Source organism: Trichoderma camerunense, assembly GCF_050948025.1.
Source record: "Trichoderma camerunense strain CBS 138272 chromosome Unknown V8C40scaffold_20, whole genome shotgun sequence".
Taxonomy (NCBI): domain Eukaryota; kingdom Fungi; phylum Ascomycota; class Sordariomycetes; order Hypocreales; family Hypocreaceae; genus Trichoderma; species Trichoderma camerunense.
Window position 1 is genome coordinate 481,613 of NW_028145350.1, and position 24,408 is coordinate 506,020.

The 24,408-nt window shown below is 53.5% G+C and overlaps 5 protein-coding genes across 5 annotated transcripts; 1 reads left to right on the forward strand and 4 right to left on the reverse strand.

The window, feature by feature from the left end:
• Nucleotides 1-174: 174 nt before the first annotated feature.
• Nucleotides 175-3,549, reverse strand: V8C40DRAFT_255407 (Mysoin-binding motif of peroxisomes-domain-containing protein). Its single transcript, XM_083218045.1, has 5 exons — nucleotides 2,948-3,549; nucleotides 2,645-2,877; nucleotides 2,076-2,554; nucleotides 1,541-1,992; nucleotides 175-1,465 (listed from the first exon to the last, which is right to left on the reverse strand). Exons 1-5 carry the CDS (start codon nucleotides 2,994-2,996, stop codon nucleotides 807-809), a joined length of 1,872 nt encoding a protein of 623 aa, XP_083068976.1. The 5' UTR covers nucleotides 2,997-3,549; the 3' UTR covers nucleotides 175-806.
• A 559-nt stretch (nucleotides 3,550-4,108) lies between these two features.
• On the forward strand, nucleotides 4,109-6,793 carry V8C40DRAFT_255410 (uncharacterized protein). Its single transcript, XM_083218046.1, has one exon. The coding sequence runs from the start codon at nucleotides 4,341-4,343 to the stop codon at nucleotides 6,378-6,380; it is 2,040 nt and encodes a 679-aa protein (XP_083068977.1). The 5' UTR covers nucleotides 4,109-4,340; the 3' UTR covers nucleotides 6,381-6,793.
• V8C40DRAFT_109194 (uncharacterized protein) lies at nucleotides 6,791-7,304 on the reverse strand. Its single transcript, XM_083210762.1, has one exon. The coding sequence runs from the start codon at nucleotides 7,218-7,220 to the stop codon at nucleotides 6,930-6,932; it is 291 nt and encodes a 96-aa protein (XP_083068978.1). The 5' UTR covers nucleotides 7,221-7,304; the 3' UTR covers nucleotides 6,791-6,929.
• Nucleotides 6,800-9,359, reverse strand: V8C40DRAFT_255413 (uncharacterized protein). The gene has a single exon (XM_083218047.1). The coding sequence runs from the start codon at nucleotides 8,775-8,777 to the stop codon at nucleotides 7,389-7,391; it is 1,389 nt and encodes a 462-aa protein (XP_083068979.1). The 5' UTR covers nucleotides 8,778-9,359; the 3' UTR covers nucleotides 6,800-7,388.
• Nucleotides 9,007-22,606, reverse strand: V8C40DRAFT_109180 (uncharacterized protein). The gene has a single exon (XM_083210761.1). It carries the CDS (start codon nucleotides 22,424-22,426, stop codon nucleotides 9,236-9,238), a length of 13,191 nt encoding a protein of 4,396 aa, XP_083068980.1. The 5' UTR covers nucleotides 22,427-22,606; the 3' UTR covers nucleotides 9,007-9,235.
• Between the last annotated feature and the right edge of the window lie 1,802 nt (nucleotides 22,607-24,408).

Sequence of the window (24,408 nt, forward strand, 5' to 3'; positions counted from 1 at the left end):
GGTACCTTGCGTGCTGTGGATTGGCAGCCTACGCGCGAGGTACCATCCATCACTGCTGCCGCTGGAAGCTACATATAGTAGCTCTACCATGTGCTGTAGGCATCTGCACAGGGGAGCACCACCTATGCCTACAGCCTACAGGGGACGCCAGAGACACTATACAACTTTGGGTATAATCAAGCGTGACAAACATGGAACTCCTCGCGTTGGCAGACGCAGGGACAGCAGTAAGGGGAGAGATCCATGTACAAGACAGCATAGCATAAAGAGATGAAATACATAAGCATAGTAATGAATGTTGAGAGCATATATACAACCTCCCACTCCGGTTCCGTGGTCTAAAATATTGCATCCGCGGCAGTCAATTTGGTGGCCCCATCATCCCATCTATACACATTCATGCCAACACCCACGTGCTGAGATAATCTGCCAAATGTTTAGTACATACATAGTTATATACAAAGATTGTGGTGCGTTTCGATCCCATCATACGCCTTGTCTAAACGAGTCCGAATCAGTCAACCCAAATAAAAAACAGACATCTGCCGCCGCCACCAAACTGACCGGGCTCTAGAGTAATAATCACAACAAATAATACAAAAGCAAGCACCCCGAACCCCTAGCCGTTGCACCGTGTCTTGCCCCATTGTATGAAGTAGTGAAAGGAAAAAGTAACCAAAGACAGATCAACAAAATAAGAAATGTAAAATGAGAACGAGAGATGTGATGCTGCCATGCGCCTGTACATGTAACGTAAAATGTAGGAAAGTAATGGTTCGTCGTCGAGACTTGTGTGTGAGTCGAGCTCACATCGAGACCTTGCGGGTTCCAGCAGGAGCACTGCTTCGTTTCTGGGGCCGTAGGCTGATGACTGTTTCCAGCTCTCTCAGCATGCCCTTGGTGGCCTCCAACTGCTGTCGTGCCAACGCCCTCTGCTCCCTCTCTTCTTTGACCTTTGCAATTCTCTCCTCTCGCGTCAGCAAGCTCCGTGGTCGCGGCTTTGCAACGGCTTCGAATATCTCCTGGTCCTCTTCGGCGTCGTTGATATCCGACGCCGGCGGGGACTCGCCCGTCAGAGCCTTGAAGGCCTCTGCGGCACCTCCCTCGCCAATGGTAGTGAGTCCGCTCAGAGAGCTGGCGGGCGACAACAACGTGCTTATTGATGAAAGCCTCTTCTCGTTTCTATCAATGCCCTGGGCCAAAGCAGCTCTGCCTTCTTCCCACGCCGCCATGAGCATTCTTAGGTCCACTCCAATGGAGTCATACTGCGACATGAGATTAGGTCCTAGCTCGGAGATGTCGTTAGAGTCGTCTAGCGCCCGGTCCGATTCCTCTCGTAGCAGGTGAAGTTTGGCTTGCAAGCCTCGGATTCCGGTTGACATGGAACTGAGCTTGCGCAGCTGGGAGCGCCATCGCTCTTTGCCCGGCGTAAGGGGCATCTGTGGAGTTGGTGGTGCGGGAAACGCTATAATTCGTTAGAAACTTCGCCTATATCACGAGGGATGTTGAAGAAAGGGAGGGGGTATAATAAGCCACTTACATTCTTCCTCGCTTAGTATCCCTTGCAGCTTCTCAAACACAGACTTGGTCGTGATGTTGACGCTTTTCAGCGACTCCACCGCAGCTGTCCAACGCAGCAGGTCTTTGGCCTCTCCATTCGCATCTAGAGCCAACAGGGCGCAGAGGAGCATCTTTCGGGTGGTATGAAACCGCGCGGCAAGAATTTTCAACGTTCTCAGCGACTCCAGGTCGTCAAACTCAGCCGCATTGAAGCCCAGGCGGGAATCCGAAATGTCAAAGTCGCTAACGTCGTACATGTCGTAGTATTTCTCCAGCTCCATCTGCTCGGCGAAGCCCCTGACAACATCGGACACCTGATTGTACGTCTGCAGAACCTCTGCAAGCGAGTTTTTGAGCGCTCTTCGTAGCCGAACACATTTTCTGCTTTGGGTACGATCCTCGAGCCGGCTGACCGGTGGAAGGGGGACACTACTTTAAGGCTGTCAGCTTGTGATATATATGAAATACAGCCATGACCGGAGAGGTTATGACTGGTAGGGAAAGAGAAAACTAACATTCGGTATCCGCGCGAGACAAGCTCAACCTCTTGGACCAGCGAGAGTGTGGCTTCGGTTGCACTATCAAAGTTTTGCGAGTTCGAAATGAATGTGGATATCTCAGACAATGACTGTTCTCTCCGGTAACGAAGCCATTGTCGTCGCACAAAGACTTGTCCTACCAACACCGCCGCTGCAGCAATAATAAGCACCAATATTAGGCGTCGTTTCGTCACATGCCATGGCGCACTACTCAGTGCCCAGCTTAGGAAAACTGCGAGAGCTAGCGCTCCGACGACGGACACTATAATACCTTCGGTCGAGAGCAGAGATTGGTCATTGCTGTCTGTGGTCGAGGACGGCGTTCTCAGAGCCGGTGGACGGTGTCCTCCTAGTAGGGAATGGCCGTTGAGCAGCTGCGAGGCAATGATTGTATATCTGAATTGTTCGAGGAACCGGGCGTTGTCTGCACGATCGAGGCTCGCAGCCAAGAGGGCCTACATGGTATGGTTCAACCCAGGTTAGCTCATGAGGTGTGTGTGGAGCAGGAGCGGTGAAGCTTCCACATGAGGTGGTGTTCAACATACAGAGCAGCTCTTCTTGAGTGATTGCAGCGTCAAGGGCTGCTGGGCCTGTGGCTGCTGCTCGGCAAGATCCAGCTTGCTGGGAGCATTGCGAAATCGAGCCTTGACCAAGGGACGGCCGGACGGCGCAAAGGGTGTCGGGCTCGCAGGACGCGAGGAATCGGATGCTATCGACATCTGGTGATCGGGAGTGCCGTCCATGGGAGCCCATTCCGCCTCCGACAAGTTACCTCCATCTTCACAAATCACATCGACCAGTCAGCATGCGCAGGATTCAGGGGCGACCATGTGGAAGCTTCAACATACCTCTGAGGTAGTCGGCTAGAGGCGTCTCTTCATAAACCACGGGCTCCATCAGCGATTTTCATAAGCGACTTTCGAGGTTGGACAGCAACAACGAAGGGACACGCAGAGCCATGGAGCCCGCAGCGAGCTAGGCAGTCGAGGAATGCGATGGTGGATATGGGTGAAGCTATGGTCCTAGAATGCGGATGCGATGTAATGCGATGTAATGCGACAAGATGCGATGAGCTGATACAAGTACGTATAGCGCAAGCTCCGGACAAGCTCGGTGGTCCTGCTGCGCCTTTGTTTATTGTTTTGTTTCGAGCTTTGTTTTTGTCTTTCGCTTGCCTCGTTGTTTGGTTTCAGGGAGAAGTCAGTGAAACAGAAGAGAGTGTCTCTTTTGATGTTCAGGGGAGGGAAGCGAAAGCGGGTTTGGCGGTTCGCGTGCCCTGCGGACTAGCGAATGCAAATAACCAGCAGCTTCACAGTCGCTTGCGGTCGCTCGGGATCATGTGCAAGGATGGATCGGCCATGCATGGATCTGCCCCGTCAGCTCATTTGGAGCTCCGAGATTGGAAGACGGGGGGCTGCGTGTGCTGAGTGAGGCGGTGCGATGTGTTAATGTTAATGTCACTGACACCTTGGCGGAGGTGCGCTCGATACTTTCTCCATATTGCATGTCGCATGCGTCCCGATTGGTGCATGACATGCGACCTGTATCAGGCAGTACGTTCTACAGTAAGGAGACGGTACGGGGGGAAACGAGGACCCTTGTGTACATGGCCCGTGCAAATTGCAGGCAAGGTACCCGGTGCTCCGTGCCATGGGAAATGCTGGCTGCCAGCACCCCAACTCTGCTATCCAGCATCCCATGTCAATTTATTTTTAACAGATACATAGTGTAAGTGATGGATCAATAATAATACCAGAAACTACCAATAGAGAAATATAGCAATAATAGCAGATGCTAGATTAAATTATCGATAGTAGCAGAAAGTAGCAACAGTAGCAACAGATACTTGAACTTCGGGCAATCGCTGAGGTGCTGGACCCCTAGAGGCTAGCAGAGTTGGGATGCTGTCAGCATTTCCCCGTGCCAAATGTGCCTCACCTGTTACCATCCGGAGTACATCCGTGGAGTACATCCGTACCCTCTATACCTCTGTACCTCTGTACCTGTGCTTTTACCTCCCGCCCCCACCGGAACTACAGTTTTTCCCGACAGCCCGCGGGCCACCCAAGCCCATGTATCGAATTCTTGATGGAAGCTTCCAATATCCAAGATCCAAGCAAGCAACAGCTCACCAAGACGCCGAGCCGCTGTCACATCTCCCTAACCCCGAACACCACTGCAATGTCTCGACCATAATTCGCACCGCCGTCCCGTCAAAACTCCCTCGTCCGCGGCGCTGCAATGCCAGTGCGGTCCGCGGCGCAATGCCGCCCCGTGGGACGTGTTTCTCACTCGTCCGCCATATGGATCACAGATTCGATGCTTCGGCAGGCCATTGAGCATTATTACCGCCAATTCTCCGCTGCCGCGTCATGTCGACGACTCAGCTCGCACTCTGGGCCCCTCGAGAGCCGCCGTCGCCAATTGGGCAAGCGCAACATGACGGGAATTATGCCCTCGTCGTCAACATTTCCCCCGCTATGGCACTTTGACGTTGCCTGGATTCCCAGCGAATGGAAATGGGAGCCGCCGTCTACTGTGGAGGAGCGGAAGAGAAAGAAGCAGGCAATCAGCCCCTCGGTGCTCTTTGACGGCCTAATATCGTGGCTCGAAAAGTCGGATGCCGATAAACCGTTTATTCAGCCGCCGTCAGCAGACATTGCCTTTTCTAGCATATCAAGCGGAGAAGCTACCGCAACTGAATATGCTTATGATGATGTCTCTATGCCGATAAAGTTACCCCAGGAGTTGGCAGCATTACGAGACAGGATTCTCCTTCTTGATGCCGTGGATGATGGGGCGTTGGAGAAGTTGAGAAAGTTGTTTCGGCGCGACTACTGCCTCAGGATGGAAACTGCGTCACTTTCTGTCGAAGAATTGCGTCTTTCCATGGAGCCCCTCGACCAAACTTTGAGGGACAAGATATCAGATCCGAAAATGGCAAATGAATTCATCGCTAGAATTCGTCGCACCCTCTTGACCGGCCTTGGCGTTGCGCAAAAGAGAAATCCCGACAATATCGCTGTGCTGGACCTTTGGATGGCATTTGCCAATATTGTTTGCACGACAGGAGGTGGCTACCAGAATATCAGGCTTTTCAAACGAATGATGGGTCTGATGCCGGCCTGGGTCCGATCTCAGATTCCCATGGATCAAATATCAATCTTGGCGCAACGCTTTGTGATGGCTCAAGCGAGCAGCAGCAATGTTTCCAAAAGTTGGACAGCTACCGCAGCTCAATTCGGAGAAGCCCTTTCGATGCTGATTCCCACACAATTACATACTCTGGATGCCGAAATGGCCACTCTTTTTTCACAGCAAGAGCAGGACCTGGAGACTAGTCGGAAATTACGATTTTCATGGCTAATGGCCAAAGCATACAATCCAACAACAACAAATGAAGAGTTTACACAATCTTACCGAGATTTGATCATGTCTCATGAGATTAGTCCACGACATATCCAACTGTGGCAGATTATAATCGGCCGATTAAGATCAACGGGTGTCATCAGTGATAATGCCCACTCTGAACTTACACAAACGCAGTACAGCTCCTTATCACAACGATGGGCGGCTTTGTTCTCCACAATCTATAGCCTTCCGAGCGCCAGCAACATCTTGGCGGAGCTTTACAGCTTCTTCACGAATATCAATCAAACAGACGCCCTCATTCACGCTTTATCCTCACTTCCACTCTCTCGAATGTCCATCGACTCGGCGCGGACAATAGCTACAGCATGTGACGATCACAGACTCGCTCTACAGCTCTACGAAGCTCTTCGACTACGACTCGGCCATGAATCACACATCACAACATGGGGCTGGGAAGCATGGGCCCCATACGTCGAACGCATCATCAAAGATGCAGAAATCACACGGCCGGTACACTGGGAAGCCATGGACCTCACGCGGCTCGCGACGGCGCCCACCGCGGCTCCGGAGGAAATCGCCCGCGAGATCCAGGCCAAGATGGCCCTCGTCGACAGGATGGGCCAGTGGTACTTGGAGGCGGCGCACCTCAACGACCGGCAGAAGCTGCGGCGCCTGCAGCGGTGCGCAAGCGTACAGCGAGGGCTAACCAGGGCCGTGTCGCCGCAGGTGCTGGCGCGCGTGGCCGAACTGGTGACACGGGACCTGCAAAGGGGCGAATGGGGCCGCACGACGTGGTTGCAGTGGCTTCTGGGCATGGTTAAGCAGACGCACGGCGACAAGCACGCCAGCGACGTTTCGAGGACGCTCGACGGGTGGAGGTGGATGGTTGACCGTCACAAGGGGCCTTGAGAGGGGGGAGGGGAGGGCATGATCCCATCTGATTTGGGTTGCTTGGGCTGGGCCGAATGGTCGGACTAGCTATGTGCGGCAAGATCGATTTGCCGTTGAAGAATGATTGAATACGATAGATGAATACATGAGATTAAGCCAAAGAACCTCAACAAGTCAATTGCCATCGTCTCTACAAAGTCACGCAACACAGAAGAGGGGGGATTTCCAAAAGAGGCGCTGGATTGGGCGGGTAAATGCCCAAAGGTGGAGAGACGAATGCCCAAACGCATGCAGGTTCTCCGTCATCTTGAGACCATTCTGGGCCAATTCGCTCAGACCTGCAGGATACTATTAGATACTACGAGTAGTAGATAGTAGCCATCTACCCAGTTTTCACGATTGATTGGACCACAGACAAAGGAACTTTGAATGTCAACGTCAAAATAATATGTGTCTTTGGTGGAGAATGTTCTAGTAATTTTCATTTCATCAAATCGTAATCTAGACCCAAGGCCAAAACAAGAAAAGGAGAAAAGAATTAAGAGACGCATAAAATGAAAACAGAATTCATGGCATAAAAAAATGAATAAACACACACACACAAATGCTGTCGATAATTAAGTACAGAGGTCGCTCCAGAGTCCGACGGAAAGTTTCATCATATCCATCAACCCAAAGGAGAAGATATAACAAGGTCGTTTCGCAGGAAACAAGGAAATATTTTTTTCCAATGGGATATCGTATCATCAAACCATGTTGAAACATGTTGCTTTGCTTTCCCGCAGTCCGTCCAGTAGAGAAAAAAATAGAAAAAAAGAAGAAGAGGAAAAAAACATAGCTGTACTGAAAATAACCCATGAAAGTATAACAGATATATGTACGGAAAAGGAAAAACACACCATCGCTCAACTTTTTTTTCTCAAGCCATACGTATGAATAGAAGAAAGAAAAGAAGAAGAAGAAGAAGAAGAAGAAAAGGTCATCATAAGCATCATCATCATCTCTCTCCCCGTCTCGCCATCTTCCTTAGATGACATCCGACGTTCTGGTACTGGGAGAATTGGTACCGCCGCTCAGACGGCCAGTGCCCACAGAAACCCTCCCCCCGTCAGATGGCGTGGGTTGGCGCGTGAGTTTGCTGCGAGCAATGAGCACCTGGGCGGGATGGACAACAATCTCCTCGTCGTTGGAGCCATCGTCGTCTCCCTTCTTGACGACGAGAGGGAAGAGGACAACGCGCACAATGGCGCCTCGAGCCTCGAGCTCTTCGTTGGTCAGCTTCAGCGAGGACGGACTCCGCTCATTCATCATGGACGCATTGAATTGGACAGTTTGTACAAGCTCGCCGTCTGCGTCATACTCCGGCTGCAGAGGCGGCAGCATCATGTACTCGGCCTTTTGCGTGCGCATCTCAATGGAGAGATGGACGGCCTCGTGCATGACCCTGCGCAGTTGGGCTTGGATCTGAGCCTCCAGATTAGAAGGCGGAGGTAGGACCTTGCATAGGGTCTGGTAAATGGCCTGGACCACGGCTTCCGTGTCCAGGTCTCGTTGCCTCTTGAATGAGTCACGCTTGGAGAGCAACGTAAGGGTAACGGCACGCCATTGGCGCACGGCTTGTGGTGGGCCGACTTCTGTCAGCAGCTTTTCCAGCGATTTGAGCTTCTGTCGCTGCTCGCGGTCCATTCCAAAGAGGTAGCGAGTAAAGACGAACTCCCAAATCATGTTCATAGTCATGGACATGAAAATGTCCCGCCGCCTGACTCTGTCGTTGAGGTATCTGTCAACGTCAGAGCCATCCAGGACGGCGTTGTCAAGGCGGTCGATGATCTTCTCATCGTTGATCTCGCTTGTCAGGCGGCAGGCCCGCATGTCGGAGAATTTGGAAAAGCGCAGAACCCACTGCTGGACATGGGAGCAGAGCTGTTGACAACGGTGGTCAAAGTAGTCCTCATCCTTGATGTTGAGGAACTGCACGTCGGCAGCCTGGGACTCGAGGATTTGACGCTGCAGCTCACGGATCTTTTCCTTGGCGGCGTCTAGCTTGGCCGTCAGGCTTGCAATCTGAGCGTCCTTGTCGCGCAGAGCCTGCATCAGGGCATCCTGGTTCTCGCCCCGGTCGGCGTGGACCTGCAGGTCTGCGTAGCGGCTGTTGTCCTTGTTGGCCAGCTCGGCGTTTGCGCTTGAGAGGCCATCATTGACCTCGGTCAGGCGAGAAACCTCGCCTCGTAGGAACTTGAGCGTCTGCTTGAGACTCTCGATCTGGGTGTCCCGGTCGGAAAGAGCGGTGACGACACGATGGCTCAGGTGCTGGTCGGTGCTATGGCGAGCATCGGAGAGCAAGCGGTTCTCGGCTATGAGCTGCTCGACTCGGGCCTCGAGTTCGAGGACTTGCATGCTCTGACGCCGACGCATACTGTGAGGCCTTGTTGGTGATAAGGGCGAGCCGATGCGGCCCTCGCCGAAACCATCCTATAGAAAGCCCAATGTGTTAGAACGAAGCGACGCCGACAAGGCCAATAAAAGAAAAATGCAATGAGAAAAATGAATAATAAAATTAACAGCTATAATTCAGTAAATAAAAAACACAATCGGAAATGCCCGCAAATGACCAAACACGACATGCAAGCACTTCGGCAGCAGGCAATCAGAAAAGCCAGAAGCTGAGGGTGCAGACCTTTGGCAGCAGTTGGGCGGAGCTGCTGGGGGTGGGAAAAAATCACGAGGCTGGGCGGTGAGGGCGCTGCCAGTTCTGGGGTGGCTGGGCGCTGGGAAAAAAATAAACAGGGCACACTCAGCCCGGACCGTGCTCATGCACGCCGGTGGATCGGGTCATTTGCGGGCACAAATCATGTGACGAGAGCTTCAAAAGATCAAAAGAGAGTCTTTTCACTCACGTATACGTCCGGCTTGTCCTTTGCGCGCACGCGGCCTTCATTGGCAACGGGTGCCTCCGATGTTAGCTTTGGCGCTGTCGCCAGCTCTGGCTTTGAAGTTGACGTTGAAAATGGCGTTGGCGTTGGGATTGGGCTCGGGTTGGTGCTAGCGGGCATCGGGCTGGGGATCGGGTTCGGCGCGATGGAGCTGGTGCTGCTGTTTGGCTGGCGCAGCGAAAAGCGCCTCTCCGCCCGTCTCAGCAGCGGCGGCGTTGGATTCGACGATGATCGCACTGTGCTGCCGTCCTGCTGTGAGAATTTCAGCCGTTCAGGGGTCCGCTGTCGCACCAGCCCGCTATTGGGCGTGCCGCGACCTCGACCGGGGTCGGCCCGCGCCTCATCTCCCGTCTGGCGTCCTGTGGCTGACGGGATCTTGCTGTCTGAGACGCTTCGAGGCTGCTCAGTCGCCGCTGGCATCAGCGGCACTGACGGCGACTCCGGTCGCTGGAGTCCCGGCCCAATCTGCGCGCTGACGGCTCGTCGCAGGCTTCGTAGAGGCGCTGAAGTAACTGGTGATGTGACTGACCGTTTCAGCGCTGGAGGAGTGTCGGATCGTTCCGAGGCCGAAGACGCGGGCATTAGTGATACCCTTCCGTTCGCAAGCCGTCCAAAGCCCATCCCAGTGATGGCTCCGTAGCCTTTCCTAGTGGGACTAGATCTCCCCGTTGGAGTCTCCGGTCGTGTTCCTGTTCCCGTCAACACTCGTTCCCTGGTTCCCGGTATTGTCTTTTTCTCAGGGTCTTTTGCTGCCTCTCGTAGCGACGTAGGTTCCCGTAGTTTCTGGCCGCCCAGCGTAGATCGTCGTAGGCGTCTCTGGGGCTGGCGCTCTGGCGTCCTGTTCATCGGCTCAGGAGTCTTGAGCTGTTTCATGGCAGCTTCTAGCCAGTCTGCATCGATCCCGCTGTCGCGTACTTTATCATCATTGTCTTCGATAGGAATCGTGCTTGTGCTGTGTCTCCTTGATCGGCTTGGCGGGCTTCCGGAAAAGCTACTGTCTCTGTAATAGCCAACTTCCGAGGCTGTCGCTTCGGCTTCCGCCTCCGGCAGCTCCTCCACTGAGGGCAACCCGCGTGGCGACAACCTATAATCAGATAAATCGTAGTCAGATATTTCAGACATCATGTCCATTGGGGGAAGCACCGATATTTCCGATGCTTCCCGAAGAAGCCCGCCGATCGGATCCTCCACTTGGGCATTCCGCTTCAGCAGCTCAAAAGGTCCCAAGACTTCCATTGCCTCAAGAATTGGGCTGTCGACCAACTGTCCTCCAAAAACATCTCCACGCTTAAGTCTCCTTTCGACGGCATCCCCATCATCTCTAGCCTCCACAATGCTTTCTGTCCGCTTTGGTGTAGTAGGTGTGTCAGATTGTTGACGTCTCTTGCGCTTCTTTGGCGTGGTAGGGCTGCCACTCCTTTGCAAGAAGTCATCGAGTGTTTCGATTTTTGTCTCCCAGCTCCTCTCGTCACCGCTTTTCCGAAGAGCTGGATTCCCTAAAAAAGACTCCTCATTGGGGTCTTCTTTGTCATCTTCCCCTATTGGGTCTTTGTCTCTGTCCCTAGTCTTTTTCTTTTTAGGGCCGAACCGTTCAGACAGAAATCCGAGCCACTGGTTAGAACCTTGGCTAGATGCTGAGCCTGGCCTCATGCTTTTCGGGTCGTTTCCCTTTGGCGATTGGGTTCCAGAAAAGGATGAGGGTCGCTTCTCAACTTGCAGTTCTGACCCTGCAGGCTCATCACTTGCCGTGTTGTCTATTTGGCTATTCCTTCGCTGCGGTGTAGAAATCTCCGCCGGTTCGTCAACCAGGGGTGCATCTTGGATCATATGAGCCTGCTTACGATCTAAGAGATCTTGGGGCGGCCTCTCGTCCGGGGCGAGCTCTAAACTTCTCGTAAGGTCAGATTCGGACCTTTTCCCCGAAGACTTGCCCCAGTTGCCCGTAAACATATCCCATGCGTTTTCTGGCTCTTCCTCTTGAGGTGCGGGATCGATCTCTTCTCCAGAAGGACGTGACGTCTCGGAATCCTTATTGTCAGGCAAGCTCATGGGCTCTTTCAGCCGTGGAGATCCTACATCTTCTCCGCTAGCATCTTCAGGGATAGTATCTAGCGGGGCAGTGATGCTTCCAACGCGCTGGCTCTGCGGAGGATCCATCAACTCAGGATCATCCGCAAATTCAGACAAAAGTTCGTCAATGTTTCTTGACCCACCGGCCACTGTCGCTGGAGGCTCAGCGGCGGCACCCTCTCCGACATTGGAGGATGGTTGCTGTTCCTTGTTGACGAGTTCATCGGAAACAGAAGGTTGACTGTCATTGAGATTAGGCACACTGCCGGCGAGGTTGGGATTCGAAGTCGTTGGGAGACTTGGCAGCGAGGATGATGGGTCACTTCCGCGTTCACTTCCGCCACTGCGAGACTTCTTGCGCTTGTGTTTCTTGCCTCCCTTCTTCTTTTTCTTCTTTCTGTGTCGATCTCTGTGGGCATGTTGCTCTCCACGTGGAGTAGCAGTCACCTCAAAGCCGGTAAGTCTTGACGTAGAGTCATTTGGTCCACCGAATCTAAAAGATCCAACTTCGCTGTGCTGGTATGACATATCGGATACATACGAAGCGTCATCGTCGCTGTCTTCTTCACTTCCAGAGGAGTCTGCTGCTCCGGGAATGGATAAGAACATGGATGAGTTTTTGCGAGACTTGTCCGTTTCCCAGGTTCTTGACTGTCGGACTTCAGGGGAATCAAGAACAAATGGTTTTTCTTGGGGTTCCTCTGTAGGCTTAGAAGTTTCCTCTTGAGGTTCAGCCGGCAAAGCAGCCTCAGGTTCAGGCTGATCAACCGGCTCAGTAGACAACGGTTCTTCAGTCGGCAGGCTAATTGCCTCAGCAGGTGGCAATTGTTCCGAATCCGCGGCAACATTATCAACAGGTACATCGCTTTCTGCAATGACAGGAGGCTCAATCGATTTGTCATAAGTCGACTCCAAGGCGTGAGATTCCGAAATCGTGTCGAGCTCAGGAGCTTGAGCATCAGGCTGAGCTAGATCCGTAGGCTTCAGAACAACACCTGCCTCTTTTTCTAGGATATCGGATACAAGACCATCTTGCTCAGCTGTACTAGCTGAATCGAGAGGGTGGGAGTTGTATATCTCTTCAGTGGCAGATTGATATTGAGCGTCATCTTTCCACGCGACCGGGTCCACAACAGCTTCTTCCACAGCGGCAGCTGCTGCACGAGCACGTCTTCGAGCCTTCTTCCTCTCCTTCTTGGCAATTTTCTTGGCCGTTGCCTCGTCTACGTCTTGCAGTTGAGAGTCTGTCGTAGACGGCTCGAGCTCCTTGGACTGTGACTCGTGCTCACTTTCATCATCAGATGAGTCGTGGTGGGGTTCTTCCTGTTTGGGCTCCTGGATCTCTGATACTGGCTCCTGGTGAAGTTCTTCAACAGCTGGTACTTGCGGGTTCTCTTCCAGTGTTGGCTCTTGCTGAATCTCTTCAAAGACAGGGTCCAATCCTCTGTTAGCCTCCTCGACTACTGGCTCTGGTTCAGGCTCATCAGACTTGGGTTCTTGCTGGTGTTCATCAGAGATTTGCTCCAACGGAAGCTCTTCGGGTTTCAATTCTGGCTGAGCTTCCTCAAGCTTAGGCTCATCCTCAACAGGAGCATCTGTCATTGTGCTAGGGACCTCTGGCTGTACATCATGAGTGACTTGGTCTTCAGAAGTTCCTTCTTGAACCAAATCATCACCAGCCGCTTCCTTGTCTTCGACGGCCGGCATAATATCCCGAGTCGCCTCGGAAATACCAGAGTCAACAACATCCGTAGGATCAGAGCGTGCTTCATCAACCACAGTAGTATCATTGTCCAAGCGTGAAGCATCATTGGCATCCGTCACCGTATCCGAACCCGGTAACGTAGTGTCGATCGAGTCTTCCTTAATAATCTCTGCCGGGGCCTCAAATTGGTCTAGGCCTTCAGCCACAGCTGATCCTTGGCGTTCATTTTCAGGCTCGTTAATCTCCTTTTCAGTTGGTGGCTGAGCCTCTTGCGGTGCCAGGGGTTCTTCGGTCTGTAGCTCAGCCTCTTGCGGTACCAGGGGTTCTTCGGTCTGAAGCTCGGCCTCTGCGGCAGGCTCAATCTCTGCGCTGGGCTCTTGAAGCTCTGTGCTTACAGGAGCAAAAGCACCATCTTGGGCGAGATTTCTTTGTTCTGAATCTTCTGCTGGAAGGGGATACTCCGACTCCACTTTCTCCTCTGCGTTTGGTGGCGTAGTTGTTGGTGCAGCTATTTCAGCTTCCAGTGTAGATTGTTCCAGTTCAGATGTCATATTAGGTTCTTGAGGAAAGCTGTTTTCCACTGAGGGGTCTAAAGTACCAGTCGAATCAAGTTCTACAGATGGTTCAGGATTTTCCGATTTCTCTTCTCCCTTTTCCGCGTCGAGATTCTCCGTGTCGTTGTTCTCCATCTCCGGCCTATGCTCCTCTTCGTGAATTGGTCGAGCGTCCTCTGAAATTCCAGTTTCTAAATGCGTATCCGATTTGGTAGTATCCACGTCAACTTCCCTAGAAATATCTCCAGAACCCTCGTTTTCCAAGTCAGTGTTGTTCATCGGCAGCTGCAATCCATCATCGACAGCCTCCTGCTCTGCTTTGGGTTCCAGATCCAGTTCTCGGTCGGCTTCCTGGAGTGGCATTGTCTCGGGTTCCTGATGAGATACAGGCTCCACATCCTTGGATTCATGGTCTTCCTCGTGTAGCTCGGAGGGCCTTGAATTTAGTGTGCTTTGGTCTTCTTGCGGAGTCACATCTGGATTCAAATCCTGACCAGAGGGTTGTTCAATTGCCATGTCATCTTGTGCCTTGTGTTCCTCTTGTAAAGCAGGAAACTGGGATATTATAGACTCCATCGGAGGCGCGGAGTCGCTAGCAACCGGCTCCTGCTCCTCTTGTTTTGTCGGCTCAAGGTCAAGGGAGACAGAACGTTCTTGTCTTTCTTCGTTGTCTCCCTCTGCTGGTAGATCAGCTTCCTTGAGCTCAGGCTCTTGGATAGTAGCATCAGGGGCTGCGGTAGACAGTTGCTCGTCAACCAGTTCGCGCTCTTCAACAGAGGGGGCGATATCAGCAGCATCAGTGAAGTCTGCCACGTTTTCCTCGAGTTTGTCCTGATGTTCCAATGCTGGAACATCAACTTCAGGTTCTACAAGACCTTCTGAGAGTTCTGCTTCATTTGCCTTGGAGTCACCTTCATCTGCGGCATTAGGTACCGGGGGTGGTGGTCGAGAAGGCTCCTCGGGGGTTTCAACGGCATCCAAAGATTCAGCTTCGTTTGTAGCACCAGGTATAGAGGGCGGCGGTCGAGAAGGCTCCTCTGGTATTACGACAGCTTCCGGAGATTCGAATTCGTTGGCTTTGGAATCGCCTTCATCCGCAGCATTGGGTACCGGAGGTGGCGCGCGAGAAGGTTCTTCAGGGACTACCGGGATTTCAGAGTATTCAGGTTCGATTGCCTTAGAGTCTCCTTCATCTGCAGTATCCGGTACTGGTGGTGGCGATCGAGAAGGCTCCTCAGGGACTGCAAAACTCTCATCCATCTGTGTCGGTCCATAGCTAGCAGGAGATTGCTGAGTAGGATACTCAGAAGGAGCATCACCCTGAGTGAACAACGGCTCAGAAATGTCAGAGGCAAATGAAGGTAGCTGAGGAGGAGCCCAGTCGAGAGGTTTGTTGTCTGGCATCTCGGCTATTTCACCAATGGATCGCGGTACACTTTCATCCATTTGCGGTTCGAGAGAAATATCTTCTACTACGGCTGTAGCATCAGATTCCTCTCCAATGGGCTCCAGATATCTAGTCTCCTCGGCGATCTGCTGCTCAGGTTGGTCCTCAGCTCGACCAATGCTCCAGGCTGATTCCTCTGGTATAGACCCTAGTGTTGGCTCGATGGATTCTTGATCAGACGTCTTTTCAGGGGCCGAATCTTCCATTAAATCTTCCAATGACTCTTCCAGGATAGGGGACAGTTGGTCGCTGAAGGGTGCATCTCGGTCAAATTCGTCTTCACCCTCAATACCCTCTTCAAAACCATCCTCTTCCATGATTGTGGGCAACATTGTGTCTTCATATTCAGGAGAAGCCGCCCATTCGCGGTCAGCAGAAGGCGATTCTTCTCGTGGAACAGATGCTAGTTCATCAGCATCTGAAGCCAATGAGTCTGTGACATCTGCATCAACATGCTCTTCAGCTACAGCAGGAGATTCAAGAGGCGTCTCCTCTGCAGCAGGCTCCGCCTCATCAGCTACGATTACCTCTCGATCTTTATCAGCAGAGTCATCGTCTTCTCCTTTGGCGGGTAAATCGGCAGGAACCTCTTCAGTGGAAACTGGGTCGGATTCGGCGCTAACGGGAGCAGAGACCTCTTCCTGTGAGGGAAACTCTTCCTGTAGGGGGGCAAGACTTTCTGGCTTTTCTTCAACAGCAATGGTCCCATCTTCGACCTGGATGCTCCTCTTTTCACCGTCTTGTTCATCGCTCAGCTCCGGTGCGAGTGTGTCTGCCCCATCGACCCTGGTATGGTCTGAATGGGGGATCGGTTCACTATCGGTATTGGCCCACTTCAAAAGCTCATCCTCCAAGCCGTCTGCCTCGTTATTTGTACTCTCGACAGCAGTTGATGGTATAGTTTGTGGCTCTTCGGCAGGAGTGAACTCGGGAGATGCAGCGACTTCTTGTGCTTTTTCAATCATAGGTTCCTCTGCAATCTCTCGTGTGAACTCTTCCGGGGCCTCTGATACAGGCTCCTGAATAGGAGATTCTTTGGCAAGATCAAGGGGTACTTCCTCCACCACTTCTACTGCATCAACAGGTGCAGGCTGTGCAAGGGGTTCGGAGTCATTTCGATCAAACTCCGTAGGAAGGTCTCTTGTGACATCCGAGTGGGTCTCAGTGACAGGCTCCACGATTGGCATAGTGGTAGACTCTGCGGGTACCTTGGCATGTTGAATGGGGGTGTCATGGGAGGCTTCTGTTGCTGCAACTGCGGCTGCGGCTGCTGCTGCTGCCGCCGCCGCCTTGGTCTTCTTCTTCCTCTTTCTCTTCTTCTTCTTCTTCTTTTTCTTCTTCTTGCTCTTCTTAGAGCTCGATGACACAACAGAAACAGCTCCCAGAGTTTCGACAGACGCCGTCATATCGCGAACCGCGTGGCCCTCTTCTCCGACATGTTTTCCGACATCTGCAACAGCGTGTTCTTCCTCTTCCTCAGAATCTTCCTCCGACTCTTCAGAATCTTCAGAGTCGTCCTCCTCATCTGTTTCCTCCTCTTCTTCCGACTCCTCTGAGTCTTCAATAACTGGAGATGCATCAGGCTTCCTTGGGTATTCCTGCCCGGCATCTCTTTGGACAGGCTCAGGCTCCTCCAGGACAGGCTCAGCTTTTACTTCGGTAGCAGCATCAGTGATTTCGCGAGACTTTGCAACTGGCATGGTACCAATGACGATTTCTTCAACTTCTTCGGAATCCGAGTGTTGAGTTGGTTCAGCAATGGCGTCATACGAGAGCTCTTCGGACACAGGTACAATGTCGACAGTCTCAGTGTATGGTGCCTCAACAACCTCATCGAGAGGCTCAAAAACCGCCACTGGCTCTTTATCCAACTCAAGTTCCGGTCCAGAAGCATAACGTTCAGGCTCTGGCTCCGACTCATCTTCAACCATCACTGGCAGTGCTTTGCGTTCCTTGATCGGAGTATAGTCGTCTGAGAATCCCCTGTCGGCATCTAGAGCAGGCTCCTTGGCAAGAACTGATTCCGGAACCCCAACAAATGCGGCCAATGTCTCGTCGGCCGTAGGTTGAGCAGCTAAGTCGGGGTCGATTTCCGCGTCAGATAAAAGGGATTTGTTCTTACCCTTTGTTGACGATTCCTCGGCGGATTCTAGTAAGGGGTCTAGATAGCTGGGGCTCCCCTGACGGGCCTGGGCCTGGTCCTTTGGGACATTCTTAACGCTAGGCAAAGTCTCAATCACCTTATCCACAGATGTCGGTTCTGAATGTTCCGGTACCTTGTCCTCCCAGAATTTTGCGGGTCTTGAAAATTCAGGAATAGCGCCAAGCATCGATGGCTCAATGGGCGGCGGTTCAAATAATTCATCGTCGTCGTTTATATCAGCAGGCGAGGTGCGTGCGGTCTCGAAGTCGTCGGAGGCGTCTGCTGAGGTCAATTCTTCGGCATGATGGCGAATATCCTTGTTGGGAGAGAGGAAGCGCCGTGTAGGAGTTGTAGGGCTCGGTATGGCTTGAGCATCCACTGTCCTGGCTGATTGGCCCGACGAAGGGGTCGACTCAACGGGAGCAGGTGCGTCGTAATCGCCTAGAGTGTTGTTAGTAGGCGGAACCGGCAGCTCATACGTCAAGTCTGCCTTTGGCGTGGAACCTTCGGATCCCTCGTCGGATACAGATCTGCCCATTGTCGGAATGTCGGTCTGGAGTCGAAGTTGATGATCAGTAGAGCTGAACCCATCGTTGGGGGGCATGGGGCTTCGGAAGTCTTCAGGACGTAGTCGTAGTGCAGATGACAGTCGGTCCTCTTCCCGATCAGACATTGCTCCGCCCTCGGCTTCGCTCGAGACTTCACTGGGCGGTAGAGGCGGTAGCTCTTCGCCTTTCAGGTCAGCTGATCCGCGCCTAGCATGCTCGAGAAGCATCAGAGGCATAAACTCTTTGGTGCTATCCCAGGAGGTTGGCCGTGGTGGCGTACGGGGAGGCTTGAAGGCCATAACTGGGCTGGAAGGGCTAGACCCGATACCCCTGAGCAGTGCTAGAGGGACAGCAGTGTTGCTGTGTGACCTGTTGCGGGAGCTTTCTTGATTGCTTCGTTGCCGGCGATGGGTCTTTTCAAATCTCCGGGCCCGATCTTCATCCGGTGTCCCAGGGCGACTGTCGGGCAGGCCCGGCAGCTTGTCAAGGCTGGCATCTAGGGGAGTACCCGGTTCGCTTGGTGGTAGAGGGAGCAGATCTCCATACTGGGGGTCAATAGCAATTGCTCGGGGAGCAATCACGGGGTAGACATCTTCATCCTCCCGGCTCGAGCCAGGGAGATCTCGCGAGATGTTCTCCGGGTCCGAGGAGACATCGGCGGCATTTGAGCGAGTTAAGGCCGTTGCTGCAGATGCAGCAAGGCTCGCTAGGCCGGCACCCGCGCCAAGGATGCCGGCTTGCTCAAAAAAAGAGTCCCCCTTTTCATTAATGGTTTCCTTGCCCCCGGACTTGTTGAAGATGCCTGAGAGAAAGCCAGACTTTTTTCCGGAAGAGTCTTTACGTTTACGCGATGAAATGGGTTTCTCGCTATTATCATTATACTGTGAAGATTTGCTCTCCCGGCTTCTCGGCCTTCTTTCGTCATCATGATCAGTGGGACCATCTCTCGAATATGGCGGCGGCTCGTTGCCGTCAATCTCACGAAGGTCCTTCTCTGTGCCGCTCCGGCGCTTCGGCCGGGTGCTCCTCCTGCTAGAGGTGGACAGCTCTGAAGCCACCATAGACCTTCGCGTAGATCTTGGTGAACTGTCCCAGTCTTCCCAGTCTTCAACACTAAAGACGGTGGCCTCGTCACCGGGCACCGAAATCCTTGAGATTTCAGTACCCTCATCGCCCGGAATGGACAGCCCGGATCGTTCGTCATCTAGGCGATCTCGTCGCTTCTTCTTCTTTTTCTTTTTTGACTTGCTGGGAGCAAAATCGGAGGCACTGTCATCTAATTGAGCCAGAGCTTCCGGGTGGAGTGGTGTCCTTGTCGGGGGCTGTTCAGCCTCAGGTTCGTGCCTTGGTATAGCCTCTGTGGTCTCGGGCTCCTCGGTTTGGTTGGATTGTCTCATCTGGAGGAACTTTTCCAGCCTATCTCTCTTGGCCTTTTTGTCCTCGTCATCGTCTTGAGCCTCAGGAACCGGCTCCAAGTTACGCGACTCTAGTACTTCGCGTGGAGGCTGAATCTCGCCTGATTGTCGACGCTGGAGGAATTTCTCTAGCATATTTCGTCGCTCATTATTCTGAGGAGGCGTGACTGGGCGTTCCACTACGGCCGGCGTCTCGACTGGCTCGGCCGGCTGAGACGGCGGTTTGATCTCACCAGACTGTCGCATCTGAAGATATTTTTCCAGTGCGTTGAGCTTCCGTTGCTTCTGAGTTTTTTCATCCTCCGACTCCTCTGTATCAGCCAACGAGAGCTCTTCTTCGTCTGCTACCACTTCCCTGTCTTTTGCCAGATCATCTTCTGGGGCTGGTACAGGCTCTTCAACTGATCGCTCGGCATCGGCTGGGCGAGAGCCTCGGCGGCGGAAATCCGGATCGTCAATTACAATATTAGGATCGAACCCGCTCTTCTCCAGGCCGGCTGCCACGGTAGCTGTAAACTCGAGATCATCGGAAAAGGTCCCAGGCATCTGTTCAGGCTCAGGGCTAGCCGGCTTGGGGCCAGGAACAGGTGGTGCGCCGTTGACATCGTCATCGGCAGGCAGATCACGGCTCCGCGAAGCAGTGTGCCGATCAAGCTCAGTGGTCGGTTCGGCGGTGCCAGCGGCCATCATGGCAGCGATCTTGCCCCATTGGCTAATCTTGCTGAGACGGGGCCTGGGTTTGTCTTCCGTCTCAGCCAACTCGTTTGGGGACTCTGCACGACTACGAGATTCGGGAGATTCGACTACGAATCGCTTTGTCGAGTTCTCGCCCCAAGTGACAGACTTGCCGCTTGGTGACGAGTGCGTTGCCTCGCCCTTTGGATCGGATTCTTCATCCTCAGATGACGCAATCGATTCTTCTTCTTTTTCAATCTCTCGAGATGCAGGCACTTCCGCTGGTTTCTTCAGCCCTACTGATGTGGAATCAGGGCTGGGCACCGGAGTGGGACGAACGATGTTCAGCAAGGGACGTTCACGCTCGCATGAAGCGTCCCGAGACGTGAATCTCGCGGCATCAAGCCCATTGGTGGCTCGGAACCGGTCAGTCTCGTGTGGGAAGATTTCATTGTCAATCCTGACATCGGCATTGGGAGGCGCGTAAGGGTTTTCGTCGTCGTCATGCTCCCTATCTTCCATGCTGGGAGGTGCAACGATGGAAAATGATTCTTCAGCCGACGGCTTCTCCCATTTATCCACCACGGATTCATCGGGGGAGTGGCTGCGAGACCGAATCTCATCAGACGCAATCTTTCGCGCAATCACAGACTCGCGATAATATCTGTCTGCGTCCTCCTGGACAGCGTCCTTTGCTGGCCTGTTTCGATCTCGAGAACCATCATCCGAGTATTCGCGGCGTTTACGCTCTCGTGACCGCTCTTCCTCGACGGCGATGGCGGAAGCAATGGCAACGGCAGCGACCGGGATCGTCGAGTGCTTGGCTTCATCCAGGATCGACCGAGCATCCTTTTCCTCTTGTTCGTATTCGTACCCACCCCGAGGGTCTCTGCTCCGAGACTCACTCTCACCTCCCCTTCTCCTCTCTTCGGCTGCTCTCTCAATCTCATACGAGTCCTTTCGACTGAGCCTAATGTCCGCATTGCTCTGCGGTCGCAACGGCATTTGAGATGGAAGGGGTGCAGAGGCAGGGGCAGGCGAAGGGTTGGCAAAATTGGGAACACGATCGACGGTGACGATTTCGGGTGTTCGTCCCCGGCGGGGCGTGTTGAACTGGGGAGTGTTGAAAGCATCATTGGCAACCTGGTATTGAAAAGGGTCAATAAGGGGCTTTGGAACGGGCTGGGCAGTCGTCTCAATATTCCGGTCACCTGCCTTTATCGCACGAGCGGGTTGCGGGGGTTGCTGCTGTTGCTGCTGTTGCCTCTGGGCATCGCGGAGTTTATCTTCGCGTAGCTGCCTCTCCGTCTCTCTCATATGAGCATCGTAGGTAGTCTGGTATTTCAGGGTCTCCTTGCGCTCTTCTGGATGAAGTTCCATCCAGGACCTGCTATCTCTAGGCAGGTTAGACGAGTCCTTGCCATAGTCGGGTACTTGGCGGTCGGATTCTAGTCGAGGGGAATCATTATCGTTTCGGCGGTTATAGTATACCTCCGGATTGGCCCTCCGCCGCTCCAGTTCTTCAAAGGGTGCCTGGTCCCGCTGAAAATAATCTTCCTCTGGATCCGGACGAGTGAGTTTTACATTATCGCGATAAATACGGTCTTCGGTCCAAGGCCCTCTTTGATCCGCCATGGCAGCTGCTGCAGCGGCTGCTGCAGCCGCAACACCGCCACTCAGGGTAGGGTCAAGGCTCCCACTATTAGAGAGCTGACGGCGGTAGCTGTTTCGAGAATCTCGCCTGCCGGCCTCAAAGACCTTGTTGGAAACGGGCACCATGGGGATTGGCTGCTGAAGGGGGATGGGTCCCGGGCGGTGGGTGGAATCGGCCTGCGATTCGCCGGTGGCCGGTCTATCATTGTCATAACGATTTGAGCTCATCGAAGCCGGAGGCGGCTGTTCATCTCCAAACCCACATGGGGTGTGAACCAGCCCACGCAATGAGTTGACCGGGCCGAAGAGGCGTGGATCCACAACAGAACTCTTCCTGCTATGATACGTAGGTTTGGAGCTGGCAACGGAAGAGGCAACGGCTCCGGTGGCGGCTCCGGCAGCGGCCCCCATGAGCCCGGACAGTGCGACGTTGGAACGCGAAGAATCACCGCCATAGGCCAGAGCAGACGTGCTGTCATCGCTCGAGGAGCTCTCGGAAGAATCACCGTCATCGTCGGAGGCCGACTCCCAGTCCGATTCATCAGAAGATGATGCGCGGTGTTTCTTGGAGCCCGCAAGGCCTCGTTTTTTGGCTTCCTTTCTGCTCTTTCGCAGTGCACTGATGGCGGCGGCGGTGGATGCTAGTCCGGACGGCCGGGTCTTTCCCACGGCGCGTAAGTCCTCCTCGTTGGATCTCCGGGCCAGATCTGACAGCTGACGCCCAATGGCAAGAATCTCTTCATCCGTCTTATTACGCTTCCCCTCATTAAGTAGTTTAGGGGATGGCCTGGTGGCGGCGGCTGGGGGATATTGCTGTTGTTGCTGCTGTCGAGAACCCGATACGGCGGAGCCCGCAACGGAGCTGCTGTAGCGCGTGGACCGATCCTTTTCCTTCTTGACAAAACCGGTGCCGTATGCCATGTCGGAATTGATTGACGAGTGAGACGAGTTGCTGCCGCCGCCAAAGAAAACGCCGCGGCGCTTCTTGGTGCCGCTGCCCCTGCGGCGATGCTTCCGGCGCACTTCTGACGGGGCCTTGACAAAGGTGCTGATGAAGTTTCCAAAGCGAGAGGTGGGATATACTCGAGTGATTTCCGTGTATGAGGAGGATGAGGAGGATGGCGACGAGGACAGCGAGCCCGACGAGGCCCGGGACCGAGGCTGGGCCGCATCCTGCGACGGCGTGTGGTGCTGCGGCATTGGCAGCGACATCTGCTGGTAGTGCTGCGGATAGGGATACTGCTGCGGCGGCGGTGAGGGGAAAGCCTGTTGCTGCAGCGGCAGCGGAGGCTGTTGTTGTTGTTGTGGTTGTTGAAATTGAGGTTGAAATTGGGATTGAGGCGGAGGTTGATACGGCTGCTGCTGCTGCTGTGGGCTGTCGGCGCTGTAGCTGCCCGGCATCTGCTGAGGCGTGATGCTGCTAGGGGACGAGTACAGGCTATCCTTCTCCTCGCGCGACAGTCGCTTCTCGCGCCTCCGCCTCCTGGAGCTCTCCGGGCTCCGGCGGCGGGGATGAGGCATCGTGGGGACCTGACCTGGCTTGGCGGGCTGGTCACTCACTCTGCCAGTAACACGATGGGAATTTCCTTTGGATCGTGCTGCTTGTGAAGGATGGATTGTTTTTTTGTTTTGGTTTCCAGGAAGAGCAGAGCTGATGCAACTAGAACTAGCACGACGCCAAACCCTCGCTCCAACCCCCAGTCGACCCGACCCGCTCCGTGGACAGGCGGTGGCTGGGGCGACGAACAATTTGACAATTCAGGCGTCCCGGGGCCTGAAGATGGTGGCCAGCCCGGTCGCTGTGGCTGCGGGAGGGCCAATCAGGCTGCGGCGCCATGGGCCTTAGCGGCGAGTTCAGCTGGCCAGCGAACGATCACAAGAGCTGGACCAGACATAAAAAAGGGGGCAGCGTTGAATGTTGGCGATACGATACTATCGAGATCTGGCGGCAAGACACAAGATGCAAACGAGCTGGGGTAGTTTCCGGTGCTGTTTCAGACGAGCGTGTACGGCGAGCTCTTGTCCAACTGTTGTATTTATCTGCACTGTCTTTGCCGATTCCTACTATACTGTAGCAAGGGAGAGGGAAACGAAGATTGTTTGTGCCAGGGTGCTTGTGGTACGCGATTGATGTCCATGAATTTCTTCGTATTACCTCACATAGCACCCAGGTAAAGGAAACAACGCGTGGGGCTGCAAACGAGTGCACACAGAGTGAACTTTTTTTTTTTTACATAGGTAGGTACAAGTGTATCCATTGATATCATTAACATGTCAACGCTGCATTTTGCAATTCTATAGCAGCTCCTCCGTACCCCGTCCTTACAACTGACCTCCAGGTCCCGCTTAACGGGATTTCCTCGCATTACGTCTTGTGGGGCTGCTCATAACAAGCGTGTTGTCAATGCTCATGCTCTCGAGTTACTTTAGCTCCAGCTTGTGATAGCTACTTTGCTACTGTATCAACGGCCTTGTTTGTTAGTGCTGAACCAATGGCAACACACGATGTTCCCTCCCCCTCTCCCAACAGCTCCCAAGTGAGACATGCCTAAACACCCATTCACTCACCCTCACATCGAATCAGTCCCTCCCACATGCATCGGCGGATACATTCTGCTGCCTTAGCGGGTACTTGTCCTGTCCAGTCCTGTCCATTCACCTCTCAGCCAATCAAACGCCCTCCAGCCGCCCGTTTCGACCCCCCCTCCGACGCTGCAAGAGAGACAGACACATACAGTTGGGCGACATTTTTGTCTCACTCTGTCTGACCACATCAAAATCGTTTATCTGATACTTGACCGCTACCCGACTTTGCTCGCCGAAACCCCCGCTTTTCTGCCAGTTGGCACTACCTACTGTAACCACTGCAGTATGTGCCACCTTGCTCTGCATCTTTCACAGAT

Bases quoted from the DNA above. Each gene is read 5' to 3' on its own strand.
- V8C40DRAFT_255410 (XM_083218046.1), top strand. From the start codon at position 4,341: ATGCCAGTGCGGTCCGCGGCGCAATGCCGCCCCGTGGGACGTGTTTCT.
- V8C40DRAFT_255413 (XM_083218047.1), bottom strand. From the start codon at position 8,777: ATGCGTCGGCGTCAGAGCATGCAAGTCCTCGAACTCGAGGCCCGAGTC.
- V8C40DRAFT_109180 (XM_083210761.1), bottom strand. From the start codon at position 22,426: ATGGCATACGGCACCGGTTTTGTCAAGAAGGAAAAGGATCGGTCCACG.
- V8C40DRAFT_255407 (XM_083218045.1), bottom strand. From the start codon at position 2,996: ATGGAGCCCGTGGTTTATGAAGAGACGCCTCTAGCCGACTACCTCAGA. The intron at 2,878-2,947 runs GTATGTTGAAGC...TGATTTGTGAAG, and splicing joins TCTAGCCGACTACCTCAGAG to ATGGAGGTAACTTGTCGGAG. The intron at 1,993-2,075 runs GTTAGTTTTCTC...ACAGCCTTAAAG, and splicing joins GTCTCGCGCGGATACCGAAT to TAGTGTCCCCCTTCCACCGG.
- V8C40DRAFT_109194 (XM_083210762.1), bottom strand. From the start codon at position 7,220: ATGGGTTATTTTCAGTACAGCTATGTTTTTTTCCTCTTCTTCTTTTTT.